The 21766-nt window shown below is 35.3% G+C and overlaps 1 protein-coding gene and 1 pseudogene across 3 annotated transcripts; both read left to right on the forward strand.

Annotated features, from left to right (window-relative positions):
- Positions 1–21766, forward strand: part of LOC140820410 (uncharacterized) — a 78730-nt pseudogene that overhangs the window by 48704 nt on the left and 8260 nt on the right.
- On the forward strand, positions 14101–18811 carry LOC140820432 (protein FAR1-RELATED SEQUENCE 5-like). Of its 3 annotated transcripts, XM_073180721.1 has the most exons (4): positions 14363–14541; positions 14657–14743; positions 15146–15627; positions 18295–18811. In XM_073180721.1, the coding sequence occupies exons 2-4, from the start codon at positions 14677–14679 to the stop codon at positions 18508–18510; spliced, it is 765 nt and encodes a 254-aa protein (XP_073036822.1). In that variant the 5' UTR covers positions 14363–14541; positions 14657–14676; the 3' UTR covers positions 18511–18811. The 3 variants fall into 3 exon arrangements, with proteins under 3 accessions (XP_073036821.1, XP_073036823.1, XP_073036822.1); XM_073180720.1 differs by lacking the exons at positions 14363–14541; positions 14657–14743 and adding an exon at positions 14101–14323; XM_073180722.1 differs by lacking the exons at positions 14363–14541; positions 14657–14743 and adding an exon at positions 14201–14355.

The following is a 21766-nucleotide window of genomic DNA, read 5'->3' on the forward strand; positions in this document are numbered from 1 at the left end:
ACACATCTTGTATCAGCTGCACACAACACAATTTGGAAAACAACAATTGGAAAGTCAGTTCGACTTATCCAAGTCTGAGTTTCTAAATGACTAATTGTAATATTCGCAGAACTAGTATATCAAAACTGAAACTAAAGCTATCAGAGCTTTCAAACTTAAGGACATCAGTTAGAATTTATTACCCAATATAGACCAACTTAACTGATAAGTCGACAAGTTTTACTCCTGATGAGTTGGATATGTCATCAATTGCAATTTGAATTACAGCAGATAAACTGACATTCTGTACCTAAGCAAATCAGTCGGCGCACAACGGTATGATACTGAAAAGGGATCGGTTACGGTGACCGGAAGCGCAACGGAAGTTTAAAATTTTTATTTTTCATGATAAATTTCGACCACCTCTACTATATTGTGTAGAAAATACAACAAACACCAAATAATGTCATACATAGGGTGTTTAGAAGTTTTACCTATCAATCACAAGGATTGATGTATGGCTCCAACTTTGTTGTTAAACAACAAAGCTCTTGAATGGCATGAAGAAATCTACAAGCTTCCTCCTACCTTGAATCTTTCCTTCAAATTAAGCCCACCACCAACTAGGTAGATCCCCTCATATTTTGCACTAGAAAAATATGAGGATTTTTCATTTGAGAAGAGAGTGTTTCTTCAACCATTGAAGAAAGAAAAATTGGAGAGAAAGTGAATAGTATTTTCGGCACTATTCATCCTAGGAGAGAAGGAGAGACATTTTTTTGGTTGTGGGAAAAGTTAAAGTAAAAAGGTTGCATGCCAAGCCTTGGTTATACAAAAAGTTGTCTCCCAACCTTTCACCTCCCATGCATGCATATTATATGGTTTTTATCAAAATAAAAACCATGGACTAAATTTAATTATCTCAAACATATTTGAGACTAATTAAACATTACTTGAATTTACCCAAGTCCCACTAGTTAAATAATTAATTTAAATTGAGCTCTACAAGACTCAATATAATTTAATTAATTCAACACTTGAATTAATTTAATTATTTGGACTCTACTAGGTCCATTAGTGTTTAATTAATTCAACACTTGAATTAATTTAATTTAGTCCATATTAATGTTTATGAAAATCATAATTTTCAAATACATTATTCACTTGGCCAAATTTTAATTTAGGAACACTTCCATAAATTAAAATTTACATTTCTCTCATAGAAGTCATACTTCTATTTTTCTTTACACTTATAAACTCATTTATAAGTCGTTCAACACATTGAACTATTTTCTCCTTTATAGAAGTCATACTTATAATTTTTCTTACGCTTATAAACTCCTTTATAAGCCGTTCAACACATTGAACTATTTTTACTTCTCAACGGGATCTAGAAAGCTAGTACTTGTGTGGCCCTTAATGATTCATTGATACAACTAGCCGTGGGTTCACATCTCCATGTGATTCGGACTAAACATGTCCTTATATGAGCATACCCCAATTGCTCCATTCTTACTTATCAACTCCTTGATAAAAAGAATGTCAGAACTCAAGTCTGATAGTACCCAACCAATCATGTTAAACGCCTAGCAGCATCGCTTACATGATTCCCTAGGTATCAAATGATAGTGCCTGCAAGAACCATTCAATTATGGTTAGCGTACAGTACGGTCCCTTCAACTCATATATCCCGACCGATTCGACAACCATTGGTATATCGAGAGTTGTCAATGAATCGATACTATGTGTCATGTCGTAGTTGCATCGATGGTGTAATCTATGAAACCCCTTTCATAATTACCACCATACTCTGGCCAGAGATTTCAACCTACATACACATGATAACACATAGGATATCCATACCCGAAGGTAAGCGGTGAATCCCCGACTACAATGCATCGACTCCTATGTGTTTCGATAGAACACCCAACCTTGCCACCTGATGACCCCATGAGAGTCGGTAAACAAGTCAAAGTGTAATTCTAGCACATAGAGTCTCAATGTTGTCCCGGGTCATAAGGACTAATGGTGTACAACCATAAACCAGGACGTTTCCACTCGATAAATGAGAACCACTTGGAAAGTCCTTTAATGGAGGGTTGTTCAGTGCACTCTACCAGGAGCACCTATCTGCATGCTCGGACATCACAATGTCCCCTACCAATGAAACATGGTACTCACATCGCAGATACTAGTCTCTAACTCGAGCGGCCTATATCCTTCTTAGTGGCGGCTGAATCGACTAGGAACCGTTTAGAATATACAGTATTCCAAATATGAGTTTCATGATACTCATCATATGAGCATCTCATATTCTTTCTACCATTTGTATATTCAAGGGCTTTATCTATGCAACTAACATGGGTATACAGATAAAGATGTGCCAAAATAATAATATCAAATATTACTAAAATAAAGATTGCTTATACATAGAGTTTCATTGTGAACACTCGGCCAACACTTGGCTCGACGGGCACCTACTCTAACAGATACCTCGTACTATTGTCAGAAAAATGCCTGCATGGACAAAAAGACGACTCAACGGATACCATTCTTAAATGCATTTAATATTACCATTGGAATCAAAGACTATAAATAGCTAAGAAGTTCAGTTGTGGGAAAAAATTGATTTTCACGAGAATATCGTTATACACCTACTCAAGACCACTCAATTATCAAGTCAGTTCTGATTCATTTTAAAGCTCACATCCAGTTTGCAAATCGCAAATTCAGCTCACACTTCATTAATTTATTCGTAGCAATCAGACATGCTATTATTTGAGCAATTAAGTTATTAATTAATAAGTTTAGAAGAAGCTAAGAGTTTAAATTTGACAGTATTTATGAAAAGACCTCGACATTTTTTTCTTTTCATAAATCATAAAATTGAAAATACTAAATAATATAACTTATCATACTTTAAATCATAATAGTTTAACATTTGAAATCTTGAATGCATAAAAATCCTAAATGTCAACTAACCAAAAATCATACCACGACCTTTAAAAGATCATTTAATAATTAAAACATAAAAATATCTCTAATAAATCAGTGAAAACAATCTTTAAAATCTTTTATCTAATGACTCAGCACGTTTTAAACATGAGTATCAAATAATACATATATAATCACAAGCATTTAAAAATTATATTTTTATTTAAAATAGCTTTTGAAAATAAATAAACCATTTAAAATAGCTTTAAGCATAAATATATCTTTTAAAATATCTTTTGAGCATAAGTAAATCATATATCATAAAATCATTTTAATCGTAAAGCTTTCAATCTTTTATCATTTGGGGTGAAGTTTGATCCTTGAAAGTGACTGACTTTTATCCTTTGGTCGACTGATCAGTCTTCAGGTCTACATGGCCCATGGGGTGGGCACTAGGCTCCACCATGAAATAACGATCGTCGGGATCCCTATGGAGCCTTGTCCCGTAAACGGGATCCCTCTCTGGGCCTTGGCCCGTAAACAGAGTCCCTCTCGGGCCTTATTTCTCACGATATCCCCACAACTTCTGTAATGCCCGAGATTTAATCATTTTAATCAGACGTTGATTAATTGATGTAATTATAGCCGGGCCAGTTCGAGATAAGATTTGAGCAAGTATATGAAATTAGACAATTTGGGCGAAAGTGACTCGCCCGGGCGGACGTCTTTGACCGCCCGAGCGAGAGTGCCTAGGAGAAGAGGGCCGAGAGTCACTCGCCCGGGCGGATGTTTTTGACCGCCCGAGCGAGGCTGCTGGAATGGGCGAGGGCCGAGAATTACTCGCCCGGGCGGCAACTTTTGACCGCCCGAGCGAGTAACGTGTAGCTTGAAAGGCGAGCCACTTGCCTTGCATGCGAGATGGATATATATATATATACATGCAAAGCAACATTCAGAAAGAAGAAAACGGAAAGTCAGAGGAAACTTTGGTTCTTTGATTTTAGAATTCGATTCGTGAGAAATCCGTCCGTTAGATTTTAAATCCGACTTCGGTACCGTGCTCCTAGCAACGCAGGCTACGCAAGGACGTAAGTTTTATTACGTTTAGACAAGATTTGATTTTATGATATTGTCAGAATTGCATATGATTCAGATATAGCGTTTCTACTACCGTAGATATTGTAGAATCGAAGTCAGATTTAGAAACAGATTGTTTAGAGAATTGTTATGAATTTTAGAGTTGATTTGATTGAGATTGCTATCAGAATTATGCTGTTATTCATTTTCAAGTGTACAGATACTGAAGTTATAGATTGTACTGAGATTTATTAGGAATTCTGGTAGTGTAATTGTGATGTTAAGATTGACGGGGTTATTCAGACTTGTATTATTATACCGTCGAAACATCAGTTGGTACAGATTGATCAGATTCAGTATTGGTTTCTTTATCTCGTGATATTGTTGATGTGATCAGATTTTTGTACTGAATTGGGTATTGATCAGAACAGATTGTGTTTTGAGCTACACATTGATACAGTGTATTTATTCTGGTCATTTCAGATTGAAGATGGACAGACTGGACTTCGAGAATTCTTCTTCCTCAGACGAGGAAGATAAAGGTATAATTCATGTGATATATGGGAAGTCACAACTCAAATCAGATTAATTTGAGTTTCCCAACAAAATCACATACTAGACTGTTCTTTATATTTTGACATGTTTATGCTTTGATTTCAGAATTGTATTCAAGCATGTATGATCAGTGTGATATTCAGATATGAATATGATTATACGTTGTTTACATATTGATATTCATTGCATCTAAGATAGGAGAGTCTTTGACAGGCATTGTCAAATAGCTAGACGTTTCGGTGTATCTCAGCATAGGAGTAGGTATTACTCTTATTGCCGCCGTTGATACAGCTCAGACCGAAGTCTAGGAATGAGACGTACACTATCCCGATTGGAGGGTAGGTAGTGACGTCTTATTCACAACGGGATCCCTAGAGTTCTAGTCGAGTCAAGTCTAGACATGATTTGATTAGGACTGCATGCTTATATGGATGTGGTTCCTAGATCATGGGGCCCATCGTTATTGCTTTCAGGCATGATAGCATGTTTATATGATTTAGATGGTTTTATAAATGTTTATCTGATTGGATTTGCATGCTTATTTGATTTAATTTCATAGATCATGAAATATATTGATTTTATACATGATGGCATGTTTTATGAACTAGTTGTTTATATATATGCTTACCATGTTTTATACTGGGATTTATTCTCACCGGAGTTATCCGGCTGTTGTCTTGTTTTGTATGTGTGCATGACAACAGGTGGGGCTGGATCAGGGTCGAGATGACGATGAGAGAAGACGAGTTAGCGTGGTGATTCCGGACTTACAGTAGACGTGGTTTTATTACTTGAATTTAGTAGTTGAACCTTAGATTAGATTATTGTATGTTAATACTGAAATGTATTTTATACAGATATGTATATTATTAGATGCCATTACCTTCCGCATTTATATTTTAAAAAAAAAGAAAAATTTTTAGACCCTGTTTATCAGAACTGATTAATTAAATCCCAACGATGATTAAGAAAATGATTAGCGTCCGGGTCCCCACAACAGGTGGTATCAGAGCGATAGATCCTTTAAAGGTAGATAATCAGAGCTGATAGTTCCTTTAGCGATAGATGTTTTAGAGATAGATCTTTTAGATTGAGATAGTCAGAGTTGATAGATCTTTTAGACTGACTTAGATTAAGATAGAAGAGAATGAGCGGGGTAGAGGAATTTTCTTTCCTTGCATGTCTGTGCTAGCATGAGATTGATTTTCATGTTGATTGACATTGTGATGCTAGCATGAGACTATATGTTACTGCTTTAAGATACATGCTTACCTGATTATATGATTTGAATTGGTATTATGTATTTTAAATACGAATCGGATCGGATTCATGACCAGCAGTAAGATGGTCAGGAAAAGATTTGGAACAGATTTGTGGTATGGGATTACTGATGTTTTTGGTAATCAGATATAGCTCCCCGCAGAATTCCAGAAAAAGGCAGTACGTCATATGATCAGACAGATAGAACAGAATCTCAGATAGATGTGGCAGAAATTCAGATGGAAACACAGTTACAGAGGTTTCAGTCGTTTCAACCGCCAATTCTAAAGGGAACTGAGACGTCAGTAGATTGTGAGAAATGGCTAGAGGAGACAGAAATGTTATTTGAATTCCTGAATTTCACATTTGAGTGTAGAATTAGGCTTATTGAGAACCAGTTGCAAGAGACTGCTAGAAGATGGTGGTTACTCACCAAAGGAGCCTTAGAGCAGAGTCGTTCAGTGATCACGTGGAAGACCTTTAGATTTGAATTTTATCAAAGATTCTTCCCTACCTCATATAGACAGGATAGAAGTGCAGAATTTGCAAACCTGAGACAGGGTCCTTTGAGTGTTGATGAATACTTGGCACAGTTCTTCACACTTCTACGTTTTGCTCCTCTTGTGGCTAGAAATGATGATGCTATGTCTAGCCAGTTCATTCAAGGATTGAATCCAGAAATACGTACGTTGGTAAATGTAAAGCAATCAAGTAATTTTGCGGATACCTTGAATAGAGCTAAAAGAGCAGAAACGGTTCTGATAGGACAACAGGGAGCATCGTATGTTCTTCCAGAACAGACTGCACAGCAACTGCCTTCCAGAATAGAGACTGGCAGTCGTAGTGGTAAGGAAAAAGAACCATTGAGAATTCAAAAGAAACAGTTCAAGAAGTTAGGAAGTGATTCCTCTAGTTCTAGCAGTCCTGGTCCGAGCTATACCGGAGTGTATTGTAGGACTTGCGGAGGGAGACATTCCCCAGAGCAATGCAAAGGAGTGCTTGGTAGGTGCAATATCTGTAAGCAGACGGGACACTTTGCTAAAGTTTGTCCTCAGAAACATTTTCGAATATCTTAAAGAGCAGAGCCATTAGTGGTAATGACTGAGAAACAACCCAGAAACTACAACAGGTACTATTCTTTATGATTCTATTGCAGATGTATTGATATATACTAATGCATTCTTCATGAGTATCTGTGATTGAGTAGCATGGTGATATGCTAGATTTATGGGGTCTGTTTGTGCTGTAGTATCGATTTCCTTACTGTTTGGAGGAATATGTTGATATCAGAGATTTCTGTGTCATGTTATATACTACAGTAGAATGAAACCGGAATTGGGCTAGATTATGATGTACTTGTGTTATATGATTTCGATCTCAGTATTGATATATATGCTAAACAAGTACAAAAAATTAAGATCAGATCTAGTTGATAAATGAGGATTCTAGATCCAGAATTCCTTAGATCATTGTACTGTTTATGACTCGATTAGTACAGAAATGAATAGATAGCATCCTTATGTATTCAGTAGATCCACTGAAATCGAGTCTAGCAGTAACAAATGTGCTAGTAATCAAATAGTTGACTGGTGTTGGCCTAGATAGGATGTCAGATGTGTTTTATATCAGAATGAACTGAAAGAATTGACAGATTAAGGTATGGGCTGAAGAATCCAGTTGATTACATATTTCTCTTGAAGACATTTCAGTTCTGTTTCTAGATTGACAGATTATGTGTTCAAGGGTAGTCTGAAGAATAATGCTTATTATATCTATGATTTCGGGATATATCCACAGCATCTGATTGTTTATATTGAATAATTGAGGACGGGGTTAAATATTCCGAGAATTGTGATTATTGTATACAGCAATGAGTCAGGTATGAGTCCGAATGCAGTTATTGATACAGGTTTATATTCAGACTATGCGGTATCAGGAATGTCAGAATTAGCAGAATGTCAGATATGTCAGAACTTTCTTATCTGATTTGGACAGATTATCTTATTCTGATTATCTTCTTCTTGTATTGTTTTATGTCTGCTGAGTATTGTTATGATTCTAAATCAGTATTTGAGACATCTTATATTGGTTGGGAGTATATTCTATTTGCAGATGAGATATAGCAGTTGATCTGGGCAGTATGAAGATTAGTCAGCCAGCCAGAATCTATTATGTTATGAGTTTTCTTAAACTCACTAGATCTGTATAGGTTCTTTCTATTCAGAATTTGATGTTATTGGGAGTCAGTGTGTGATGCAGACTAGTGTAAACAGTTTAGAAATGTAACCAGAATGTTCAGAACTGTATTTTGTTGATCAGATCAGTATAACAGCTATGTAATTTGTGTTTTGTATAAGACCGATTATCGTGTTATATCAGAATGTTTCAAATTATTACAGCTTTTGGTATTGATAGTCAGAGCCGAATACCAGGTAGGTATTTCTTATTTATTTTTATGTTATTAACTGGTTGTTTATACCGGATAGTTCGAAGCTGAAGCCACAGGTAGTGTCAGACATGCACAGTAAGGGATTCAGTTTTTATTCAGATGATTCAAAAGGTATGATATTCGAACAGATAGTGGTGATATAGACAGATTTGATCAGTGGTAACAGAGTTTGTACAGAAATATGGGCAGAAAGTGTACTGATATGTCTGAATCACTAACAAAAGAAGCCAGAAAGCTAGGAATCAGAAGATGATTACCGACTTAGGGTATTCCTGACTAGAAATGGGAATACATTTCTATAGCTTTTGTAATGAAATTACCACCATTTTCTGCAGATTGGGATATGGTATGATCGTGATTGATAGATTGTTCAATCTATATCAAGTAGGTTGTATAAGAAGATGTACAACCAGAACTATATGACAGAGATCACTGTCAAAGAAATAATCATATTGATGTGATGGTGATGAAGTTTGCACTTATGGTAGGTTATATCATAAGCTGTTTCTCTCAGACTTGTTACAGATTGACAGGTAGTCAGCGTGTAGTAGTCAGATATTGAAAGATATTGATAGAACTCTAGTGCGGGATGTTAGCACTAGTTATCAAGATAGTGCAGAAGGAATAGAGGTAGGAAACCAATGTCGGATGATGACGATTGGTATTTGAAACCTATGTTGGAATATGTCCTTGATTGGAGTAAACAGATGGAATAGCAACTACAGGTGGTATTGCTTTGTTATGGATTGCAATTGGCGTATACGGGTGTTGTATAGCCAGTAATATGGGATTGATTCGGCTAATGAAATGAGGTTAGATGTTAAAGTCTGTTATACATTTCTTCTGATGGAGTTGGATTGATTGTTTGTGAGTTCGAGGACGAACTCAGTTCTAAGAGGGGGAGAAATGTAATGCCCGAGATTTAATCATTTTAATCAGACGTTGATTAATTGATGTAATTATAGCCGGGCCAGTTCGAGATAAGATTTGAGCAAGTATATGAAATTAGACAATTTGGGCGAAAGTGACTCGCCCGGGCGGACGTCTTTGACCGCCCGAGCGAGAGTGCCTAGGAGAAGAGGGCCGAGAGTCACTCGCCCGGGCGGATGTTTTTGACCGCCCGAGCGAGGCTGCTGGAATGGGCGAGGGCCGAGAAATACTCGCCCGGGCGGCAACTTTTGACCGCCCGAGCGAGTAACGTGTAGCTTGAAAGGCGAGCCACTTGCCTTGCATGCGAGATGGATATATATATATATATATATATATACATGCAAAGCAACATTCAGAAAGAAGAAAACGGAAAGTCAGAGGAAACTTTGGTTCTTTGATTTTAGAATTCGATTCGTGAGAAATCCGTCCGTTAGATTTTAAATCCGACTTCGGTACCGTGCTCCTAGCAACGCAGGCTACGCAAGGACGTAAGTTTTATTACGTTTAGACAATATTTGATTTTATGATATTGTCAGAATTGCATATGATTCAGATATAGCGTTTCTACTACCGTAGATATTGTAGAATCGAAGTCAGATTTAGAAACAGATTGTTTAGAGAATTGTTATGAATTTTAGAGTTGATTTGATTGAGATTGCTATCAGAATTATGCTGTTATTCATTTTCAAGTGTACAGATACTGAAGTTATAGATTGTACTGAGATTTATTAGGAATTCTGGTAGTGTAATTGTGATGTTAAGATTGACGGGGTTATTCAGACTTGTATTATTATACCGTCGAAACATCAGTTGGTACAGATTGATCAGATTCAGTATTGGTTTCTTTATCTCGTGATATTGTTGATGTGATCAGATTTTTGTACTGAATTGGGTATTGATCAGAACAGATTGTGTTTTGAGCTACACATTGATACAGTGTATTTATTCTGGTCATTTCATATTGAAGATGGACAGACTGGACTTCGAGAATTCTTCTTCCTCAGACGGGGAAGATAAAGGTATAATTCATGTGATATATGGGAAGTCACAACTCAAATCAGATTAATTTGAGTTTCCCAACAAAATCACATACTAGACTGTTCTTTATATTTTGACATGTTTATGCTTTGATTTCAGAATTGTATTCAAGCATGTATGATCAGTGTGATATTCAGATATGAATATGATTATACGTTGTTTACATATTGATATTCATTGCATCTAAGATAGGAGAGTCTTTGACAGGCATTGTCAAATAGCTAGACGTTTCGGTGTATCTCAACATAGGAGTAGGTATTACTCTTATTGCCGCCGTTGATACAGCTCAGACCGAAGTCTAGGAATGAGACGTACACTATCCCGATTGGAGGGTAGGTAGTGACGTCTTATTCACAACGGGATCTCTAGAGTTCTAGTCGAGTCAAGTCTAGACATGATTTGATTAGGACTGCATGCTTATATGGATGTGGTTCCTAGATCATGGGGCCCATCGTTATTGCTTTCAGGCATGATAGCATGTTTATATGATTTAGATGGTTTTATAAATGTTTATCTGATTGGATTTGCATGCTTATTTGATTTAATTTCATAGATCATGAAATATATTGATTTTATACATGATGGCATGTTTTATGAACTAGTTGTTTATATATATGCTTACCATGTTTTATACTGGGATTTATTCTCACCGGAGTTATCCGGCTGTTGTCTTGTTTTGTATGTGTGCATGACAACAGGTGGGGCTGGATCAGGGTCGAGATGACGATGAGAGAAGACGAGTTAGCGTGGTGATTCCGGACTTACAGTAGACGTGGTTTTATTACTTGAATTTAGTAGTTGAACCTTAGATTAGATTATTGTATGTTAATACTGAAATGTATTTTATACAGATATGTATATTATTAGATGCCATTACCTTCCGCATTTATATTTTAAAAAAAAAGAAAAATTTTTAGACCCTGTTTATCAGAACTGATTAATTAAATCCCAACGATGATTAAGAAAATGATTAGCGTCCGGGTCCCCACAACTTCATATATCATATATAATATATTTTATCATAGTCAATTCACATCCTTCGAAAAAATATTTTTCATTTTCCTTTAAAAGCGCAAAATATCATCTTTCCAAAAATAACATTTTAATAGTAAAAACCGCACATCTTTATTATAAATCATAAAATATCATAATCTCATCAAAATCATCATTTTAAATCATTTAACATGCATTATGATCCTTCGGGACGCTGCCAAGATTTTGCGCATTTTTCCAAGTGTAAAATGACCGTTTTGCCCTTAAACGTAAAAATTCTCGATTTTATTTTTTTCTTACTTTTAATGGCATGGGCTTATCTCAAATAATTATTTAAGCTTAAATATAATTTTTCGTAATTTTTATTCGGATAAATTCGAGGCTTTTCAATTAATTCTTCATTAACGATTTGTGAGACGTTTAATTCCCAGATAAACTCAAAATTTAATATTTTCTTCTCAAATTTTAAACATAGACTTTTTATTACCTAAAATACCCTCTTGAGCCATGAACCACACCCATGGACCCATGGTTCCAATTTTTATTCTTATTAATTCAAAATATGACCCTTATGTGAACAACCCGAGCCATCTCCCAATTTACTCGAGCCATGGTCGAGCCACCTCGAGCCAAACCCGAGCCAACCCACCTAGACACCATCCTGACTAACCCTGACCCTTGGACCTAGCCCCTAACTCACGCACAAGCCCAGCAACCAAGAACCAGATCTGCGCACAAGCTGCTAACTCGCGTCTAAGACTCCTAGCTAGCCCACTAAGAATCTTCCAGTCGAGCCACCATCGAGCCACCTGACCCTAACCGACCCTGGACCATGCCCAGAGCCAACCAATCCCAACCCAGACCCTTTAACCCAAGCAGCGAACCACTTGAAGCAAGAACAAGCTGCGCGCACACGCTAGCTGCTTCCCTCACGTTTGCTCGAGCCAACCCTTGACCCTCTTACTTAGACCCTATAGGACCAACCACGAGCCACCCAGCCGTAGCAGCGAGCCCCCATGGCTGCTGCTGCCCTCATAAACCACGCGAGGAGTCCTTGCTCTAAGGGTCTCCTCCTAGGCTGCAACCAAGGAGTCCAAGCCATGCTAGGACTCTTCCTAGCCCTGAAACACGACACTAGCCAAGCCCCAACCAGCCCTGGCCAATCCCCAAGTGATCATGCACCCTAGCCAACCCCATGACTCAAGTGCAACCCCGAACAAACCATCGGTCATCTCCTCTTGTTTCCCTCGGTTTTCCAGCTTGTTTCCCCTTTAAAAATTGTCATGTTTTAACCGTATTTCATCATTTATTGGTAGATTACTCATTTTGAATCATAACGTTTTTCATATTTGCTAAAAACATCGTATTTTGAAAATAAACGTCCTATCGTAAAATATTCAAACAACTATTTGTTTCATGCATAAACAATTAAATCATACATATTATGATTTGATTAATGTTTAAAAGAGTTTAGAAAAACATGCCTTTGCATTTATAACGCTTGAATAGACGATCGTTGGCGAGGGTGCAAAATTAGAGGACCGAACGACGAAGAATCCTAGCCTTTTCTCCCTTCCCTTATTTCGAAAATATGGTGTGTGTGTGTGTGTGTGTATGGGTGTGTATTTCGCTGAATCAAGGTTGAATTGTGGTGTTTTGAAAGCCTAGATAACATATTTATAAATTTAATCAATATGTTAATGGGCTTTGGTTTTGAGCTTGCAAGCTTAGGAGCAATTGAGCCTACTTAAATAATTAAATTAAGCCCAATAACTCTTATTTTAAAACATAAAATTTTATAAAATTAGTTTCCAAAAAATAATATTTTTGATATTTTAAAACTCCTTGTTTGCCCAAAACCGGTTTCTCGGGAAAAATCAAGCTTGACTCGTGAAATAATTTGAACTCTAACATTTTTAAATCATTTTTAATCATATTTGGAAGCCTTGTCATTATTTAATGAAAAATAAATAATCTTGTCTTGGTCGTTCCCGGTCTCCTTTTCCCTGCCTATTATCGAATATTCGGGTAAAATCCTTCAATTTCATGTAATCATGTCATATAATCATTTATTCATGCAATCATACCTTTAATCATATAATAAATATCATGCAAGCATTTAAAAGCAATTAAATAAAACAATTAAGCAATTAAAATAAGTTGAATGCATGTAGTTTATGTAAGTTGGTTTTTCAGACATTACAATTTAAGTCCAATTTGAAGTTAGTTATTATCTCTTGTTGTATTAATCAAAGGTTTTTTTTAAGCGTAAACAAATCCTTGAAATAGAAGGAGTGACATATGAATATGTGAAGTCTCCGAAAATACAGAAAAATCTTCTTGTTCAATTTTTCTTATTTAATATTTCGTAACTAAACATTAAGTTTTTCAGTATCCAAGCAAAAAATATTCAAATATATACTTCAATTTATTTCCGCATTATTTTTAGTTAACTGATTGATATCGACATACATGATTTCGAGATCAGTTCCTCAAAAAATTGACTCACTTTAGAAAAAGAATTCAAAAACTTAAAGTGTTTTATTCAACTCCCTTCTAAACACTTTATCTGAGTTAATCTATCCTAACAGAGATTATGGTTTTTATTTAAAAGTATAAATTATTATTAATTCACATTTAAATTATTTTAATTCATCAAAATTAATAAGCATAAATAATATTTATTTTTTTAAAATAAAATTTAATAAATCGAGTAAAAAAATATCATGAATAAAAAAAAATTAAATTATTTGATTTTTATTCATGACTTATAATTTTTTTAAATAAGTTATTCATATATTATTTTTTTTGAAAATAAAGTGCATTAATGTAAATTTCTTTAGTCGGAAAGAATAGTAATTTATCATAACAAATAAACAAAGCCTATGAGCAAAGTTGACGGATCGGTGATCTCCTCGTTTTATAGCTCTAATGATTATGGTATAAGGAGTGATAATATAATTAGAGCAAAGCTGAGGGTTAAATCGCTAATTTCTTTTTATGAAAACGGGGGACCTGTGGAAGGCCTTGTCATGCGGAGTTCGGCTTCGACAGAGCAGGCGAGAATTATGATAAAACGCCAAAATCTGCTATTCAGAAGTCACTTCGGTTCTTCCTTCACTCCGCTATTCACGACAACAGTAAGAATCATGTTTTAATCAACTGCACTTTACCTTTTGGGATTTTTCTTATTTGTTGTTTATTCTGTTTTTCCAGCTCATGTTGGCATGAAATTTCGGTGATATCTAACTGTTATGGAGAAATTTTACCTTATTCCGAGTATTCGGAATTGATTTTGAGTGATTTTGAAGTTATTGTAGCAAACTGTGTTAAATCGCTTCCGTTTAATTTTGTCATAATATATGTTATAATTAAATTTGTTTATGTGGTCTGTCTATGCATGATTATAGTTTTTGCCCCCTGATTTTTCCTTCCGTGTAGATGCTGTTGCAAATTTTGAAATGCAAACAGGCAGAGTGTTAAGAGGGGGAGACCAATACTTTGCAACATTCATACCTGAAATTTTGAGTGAGTGGAGGGGGTGGAACATATATTTCAAAAGAAATGACACCAGATTTTTGATTTACCCACAGATCTACCTCTCTTTTGATGCTTTCAATTAGACGATATACAACCGATTAGGATTCGCCATTTTGAAAAGTTTCTTTGAATGTCATTATTTCTTAGTGGATGCATGTGGGGCGTTTTTTATGGCCTCGAAGATTATCTAATATTTTTGTTTCTGAAACAAGGCAGTCTTAGATTCGTGTCCATACTTCATTCTTTTTCTCCGAGTATGAAAGTAACTGCATTTGTTTGTGTTTGACAACAGTTTTCCTTGTAATTTTACGAGAACCCAATAACCTTCACATGGTGTAGTGCAAATATATCTTGTCCGCCTATGTTCTATATTGTCTTTCCTCTCTGCAGTGGATATTGATAAAGGATGCGAAGCAGTTGAAATCAAGTTAGGAGGAAATGGGTGTGATGTTGAATCAGAAGGAAGCTTTGAGGAATTAAATGAAAATGATTTTTTTGATGCTAAGGACTTGGAGGGAAGTGAAGTTGCAGAACCGTGCGTAGGCATGGAATTCGAATCGGAAGATGATGCAAAGAGATTTTATAATGATTATGCCCTGAGAGTAGGATTTGTTGTACGCATTATGCAACGCCGTCGTTCAGAGATAGATGGTAGAACTCTTGCTAGGCGTCTTGGATGTAACAAACAGGGGTTTTCTCCTAATGTGAAAGGCAAGATAGGGCCAGGAAGAAAGGCTCGGCCTAATGCACGTGAAGGTTGCAAAGCAACAATACTTTTTAAGATGGCGAAATCTGGAAAGTGGGTTGTTACTAGATTTGTGAAGGAGCATAACCATCCTCTGGTCGTGACTGTTCATGAACATACAATGGTGGTATGCCTTCAACTTTTATATTTTCGCTTTTCTGGTCATTACATGCCTTTTATTTTTTTTCTTTTTTTGAGAAATATATTCCTTTCTATATTTCCACTGAATTTGAGAAGATTTATGGCAGAAGTTTCCAGAGTTGACAATTTTTTTATGAGTTCAATGATGTGTCAAATTTAGGCGAAGATTTGAAGTTTGAACCAACACAGGAAAAAAATGAGTTTAGCTGCTGTTTGTTAGTACAGTCGAAAATACCCAAGAATAGAGAAATATTAAGGAGCAGAAAAGAAAATTTGAATTATTTCCAAACTGGAGAGATGCAAGTACATCATTTAGTGTGTGTGGGTGAAACAGTGAAAAAGCATATGCAGTCTAAAAGACAAAATTAAGAATAATTGTAAAATGGCAGTTGGTGTAATCCAAGGTACGTAACTTTTGAAATCACTTCAATAATAAATAATGCCTTGCCCCATTTTTCGCAGATATGTATGTTGAGGCAAGAATCAATGCATGGATTAGCTGTTAAACCTCTGTCCTGTTTCTTTGTGCTCTATTAGTCCCATCCTTCACTTTCTGAATAAAATATAACCTGTTGGTTTGTTTTTTTTGGTTATATCTATTGAGGATACCATTCTAGTCAATTTTGAATTTATGTTAAATTTGTGACACCAACTTCCTACTATATTATATACGTCCACATGAACTCATGCATGCCCATGTGCATGTGTTGTCCACATCTATGGATGCTTGTAAGAACACCATGTGCTCATTATACTAGTTAATGGGTAATGTGTGTTATAGGATGCATGGCACATGTTATATCAATTAACGGATAACATGTGTATTATAGGCTCAATAAATTGAACCCAATTTATTTTAGACCTGTCTATAGTTGAAATATAAGATGACATGCTTTAGGGGAGTGGATGAGTTCATGGGAGGGACAAAAAGAATAAATATGGGCTTTTTTATGCAGTAGATAATCGATCCAGCATTTTATTTTGTTAAGGGAGTTCCCCCATGAGCTAGGGAAAAGAGAAATCGCTCTCCTTTGTTGACGCCTTGGGGCCATAATCTTCAATGTTGAAAATTTTAGTCTCTATTTTTATTCTTTATATTTCAAGAAATGCATATACTTGGAGGGACTTCTTTCCGTTTTTGTTTGATCTTGATTAATTTGGGCTTGCCAACAAAGTACTGGTTCAGGATAAACTCAAGAAGACTATGATGTCTATAAGTTCTGACTGTGATGAGCAGCTATTTCACATGTAATATGTCCATTATTTTTTATAGCTAGAATTGCTTGGAGAACTTGCATTGACATATATATATTTATATATATATATATATATATATATGGACATCATGTGTTTATATCACACAGGAGATAACAATCATTTTTTTCTCCCAGGTCACCATATAATTTCTTGTAAAGTTAGTGTACCAGAGAATCTACATTAAGTTTTTGACCAAATAGCCGAAAACTGAGGGCTATTACTTTTTCTTTAGCTTTATGTTTAGGTTGTGTTTGTGTTCATATATATCATGTTGCAAGGAGGGGATAAAACATTCTCAGTTATTCGAACTTAAATGCACAATGATTATTATTATTTTCCTTTCTCTGCTGAAATATTTGTGGGTGGTTTAGAAAGAAGATAAAAAATCAGTAGGATTTGAGTATGTGAGAGACACAGGCAGTATTTTTGCATGTTGGATACCATATAAAACTTGGGAAAAAATTGGCTACCGAGCAGGTAATGGGATATAAGATGTAAATAGTAATATATAACAACTCAACCACGTGATATGCGTAGGGATGTAAACGATCCAAACCAAGCCGAACAGTATCAGGCTTGAGCTGGGCTCGTTTAAGATTAATTCAAGCTCGAGCTCGAGCTCGAGCTTGATTCAAGCTTTTATCATCTGGCTTGAGTTTGGCTCGTTTAAGATTGATAGAGCTCGAGCTCAAACTCGAGCTTTATTCGAGCTTTTATCATCAGGCTAGAATTCGACTTGTCTTGAAATTACTAAACTTGTGGAAAACTCGAGTTCGACTCGTTAAAAGCTCGTTTATCATGTTAATCAAGCCGGGCTCGAGCTTGGTTTATTAGTAGCTCGTTTATCATATTTAACAAGCCTGACTTGAGTTCGGTTCGTTTTCGAGCTCGTAAAACATACAATTGAGCTCGAATTTGAGCTTGATTCGAGCTCGCGAGCCTATTAACGAACATGTTTGCGAGCTCACGAGCCGAATACGCTTAGGCTTGAGTTTGGTTTTATTAAGTTGTCGAGCTCAAAATCAAGCTTGAGCTTGGTTTGATATGATTAACAAACGAACTCAAACAAACTTTTTATCGAGCCGAGCTCCGAATAGCTCGCGAACGGTTTGGTTTGTTTACATCCTTAGATATGCGTTTGTACGTCTCTTGTGCATATAATAACACAGGTTTGGTTTATAATGGCCGTAGCGTATGAGAATCAGATTGTGGGATGATCTGGAATATACTGGATGATTTTACAAATTTATCCTTATCCATCCCCTTTGTATTTTCCTGAGTTGAAAGCTATATTGGCAACATTTATTTGATATATTGAGGTAAAATATTCGAAAGGTCTTTCTACTGATATATTCTAGTTTCTAAGAGTTTCTTGTTTCCAAACTCATTGACGCAGCGTGACAAGGACAAGAAAATCCAAGAACTCACTCAAGAACTGCAGCATCAAGATCAGCTATGCGCAGAATACCGAGAAAGACTACTAAATCTCCTGGCGAATGTCGAGAAGGAAGCCGATCACTTGTCTTCTAGAGTTCTATCAGTTGTTGAAAGCGTGCGAAAAGCAGAAGCTGAAGCACTTATGATGTTCAGTACAGAGTCTTTGAAAATGTGAGAGGAGCATTGGATGAGGTCCCTATGCTTATCACCAAGTAATTATAGATAGCCTTACAAGTTTTAGTTTCTGTTTTATGTTTACTTCAAAATCGGGTTGGTGTTGTGATCAGAATGGGAGAGATATGATGCATACAATGTTGCTGCATTGCGATTGGACACCCAGACGAAGATTAAACCAGCATTTTGCAAATAATTGAAATTGGGGTATGATTTATTGCATGTAAATTTTTTGTTTATATTGACGTTACGAAAACAAAGCAATATTGGTTTGTATTTTTATTACGGGATAAGAATTATAGGGGTACGTGAGATGCGACATATCTTCTTTACGAAATGGGAAGAAAATAACATAATCATAATGTAAAAGTCAGTTTAAGCCGTGTTTAATGTCGCTTAAAGTTTAATATGTTAATCCTCATATTTTATTATTATTATTGTTAATAAGAATCTAGATAATCGAGATAAATTTAGTGTCTTGATCTCAAATTGTAGTATGATTATACATTAATTTTCTTAACTTTATTTTATTACTTTTAATTGTAGTATGATCTCTTTTTAATTTTCATTAATTTTTACAATCATAAATAATAGAAAATTTAAATGGGCATGAAGAATGTTCAAAGTTATATGGTTTTGAAATGGTAGAAACTCATAGTATAAAAATTATTATTTAGACAATAAAATTCTGAATAATGTGTATTAGATAGAGCATATGATATTTGATAAATAATAAAATATGGTCTATTACCTTCTTTCATTAGTATTTTTTATTTGAAGTTTTGATGCAACGTCAAAGCTTGATTGAAGTCTCGATTTGCCAAGTTGTAGGCATTCTTGGATAAATTAATTCTACAATTTTTCCTGTACAGAGATTCCCGGATTAGTTCCCAATATTGAATTTTGAAAGCTACTCATTCGTTTATCGCATATAATAATATCAATGAGCGAATATATATCTTCTTTAAAAGTAGCTTTTATCATAATATAGATTGCTCATATATGAATCCAGGATATAGTTTGTGCTACTTTTATCTCGAATTTTTGCAATTTCTCCTTAATTTATTCAGAAAGGATTAATTGAATCTCCATCCAATTTCCCGTAAATTCCATCGGATTGCCATTTCCCTTCTGGAAACTTTATAAATTAGATGAAGCTTAATGTTTCTTAGGCCAAGATTTCTTCAGAACTTTTTACTTGTCTTGCAGACAATCCTTTATATATCTATAGGATAGAATTTTTCTTCAATAAATTTTGGAGAATGTTTTGAGATATTGCTGTCTTGCTAAAGAAACCAAACAATTCTTTACGTGTTTTGTGTCAAAACATCTCGTATTTAGTCGGATTACGATTCTATTCCATCATATTCTTCTTGACTTAAGATTTACTTCTTGTTCATATATATTCCCATCTGAAAAAAATATCTTCAAACTAGTATACTTGAATAAAATCTTGGCAATAACCATTTATTCAATATATGGAGTTGGTTCGGAGCGTTTTATTTCTTTTTTGTCATTTTCTGGGCAGTTGGTCGAAATATGACCTTTTGTCAAGTGTTGAATCAATTAAACACTAGTGGATCTAGTAGAGTCCAAATAATTAAATTTATTCTAAGTGTTGGATTAATTAAACAACCTTGGGCCCTGTAGAGCACAATTAGAAATAATTATTAAATTAGTGGGTTTGAGTAAAATCAAATAAATGATAAATGGTCTCAAATATGTTTGAGACATTTAAATAAAGTCCATGGGCTTTGTAAATGTTACAAGCCCACTTAAAAAAGCATTCTAGGGAGGTGAAGGATTGGAGGAACTTTTTCATTAAAAAATTTCATGGCATGCTCATGCACTTTTATCACTTTGTCAAGAACCAAGAAAAAGCTCCTCCCTTCTCTCTTGAACCTCACTTGGCCGAAAATATTGGAGCATTATTCTCCTCATTTTTCTTTCTTCAATTGTTGAGGAATTCATACTCTTCTCAAAAGAAAAATCCTCTTATTTTTCTAGTGCAAAATAAGAGGGGTTCTAACTAGTTGGTGGTGGGCCTAATTTTGAAGAAAGGAGAGCTTGAAGATTGTCTTGCCATCAAGAGCTAAAGTGTTTACATCTTAGTTGGAGCCATCATCAATCTCAAGAGATTGATAGGTAAAGATTTCTAAACACCCTATGTATGACATTTTGGTGTTTTTGTATTTGCTACACACTAGTACATGAGGTGCTCGATTTTTGCTTTGAAAAACAATTTTAAAACTTCCGTTGTGTTTTCGGGCACCTTAATCGATCCCCTTTCACAAAGATAGGATATTCACTAAAAGATTTTGATCGATACAAAGAATTGTACAGAGCCACTTCAGTTTTGGACTTAACAATGTCAAACTGAAACTCTTAGTTACGAACCAGTTTACAGTACTCAATTGGACTGAAATAATTTAGCATAACTGATCTCTTCAAGATCAAGTATTATAATAATAACAGTTTGTGCTTGTAAGCTCGAAGTATAGCCTTGAATGCTATGAATGTATACAATAAGCGTGAGCTTTGAAATTTGCAGAGATTTCAGCAGAGTAACATCTCAGTTGATAGAATAGAATATCGATCAGGTTGATTCGGAGAGTTTCTCATCTTCTCTTCTCTGCTATTTATAGGCTTTGCCTCCAACGGTAATATTGAATATGATTTGAAACTTTCTATCTGTTGTTTGCCACGTCAACATTCTTCTGACAGTCATATACTGCAGCTATTCTGAAATGCGGCGATCCCACTACTTGTTGCAGTCAGCTTTTGTATAGTCGTCGGTTGAACATCTTTTTCCTTAACTGATGACGTGTACTGCAAAAAATTCAGCTGATAGGATGTAGCTAAAAAGCTCACAACTGATTGTAGTAACTGATTAGTTCCAACTGATCAATCATTTGTCTGCATAGTTCAGTTTGCTAGTCCAGTTGCCTTTGAAAATCTGTGTACTAATATTCAGTTATGGGCAAACGATGGTTTGCGTATTTTAGATCACTTTCTATTAGTCTTCTTGATCAGTTAGTTGAATATATTAAGCGCTCAGTTTGTCAAACTTCTGAAATTCATTTTTCAACAATTTCCCTCTTTTTTGTGTTTAACAAAACTTAGAAAATATGAACTGATCAACTGAACTCATTGTAGATAAAATAACCTTTTATTGAAAACTCTTTCAATGTACAGATTCGTACAAAGAATGAAAGAATAAAGAAATCTTCTAACTGACAAAAATAATCTTCAAAATC

This window comes from Primulina eburnea, unplaced genomic scaffold (genome assembly GCF_022965805.1).
Source record: "Primulina eburnea isolate SZY01 unplaced genomic scaffold, ASM2296580v1 ctg1038_ERROPOS4800000, whole genome shotgun sequence".
Classification (NCBI taxonomy): Eukaryota; Viridiplantae; Streptophyta; class Magnoliopsida; order Lamiales; family Gesneriaceae; genus Primulina; species Primulina eburnea.

What these genes read in the sequence shown, in the direction of transcription:
- LOC140820432 (XM_073180720.1), top strand. Translation starts at nt 14,101, where the DNA reads ATGAGCAAAGTTGACGGATCGGTGATCTCCTCGTTTTATAGCTCTAAT. An exon ending in GCTATTCAGAAGTCACTTCG is followed by an intron (nt 14,324 to 15,145) that starts GTTCTTCCTTCA and finishes TCCTCTCTGCAG; the next exon opens with TGGATATTGATAAAGGATGC. An exon ending in TTCATGAACATACAATGGTG is followed by an intron (nt 15,628 to 18,294) that starts GTATGCCTTCAA and finishes TCATTGACGCAG; the next exon opens with CGTGACAAGGACAAGAAAAT.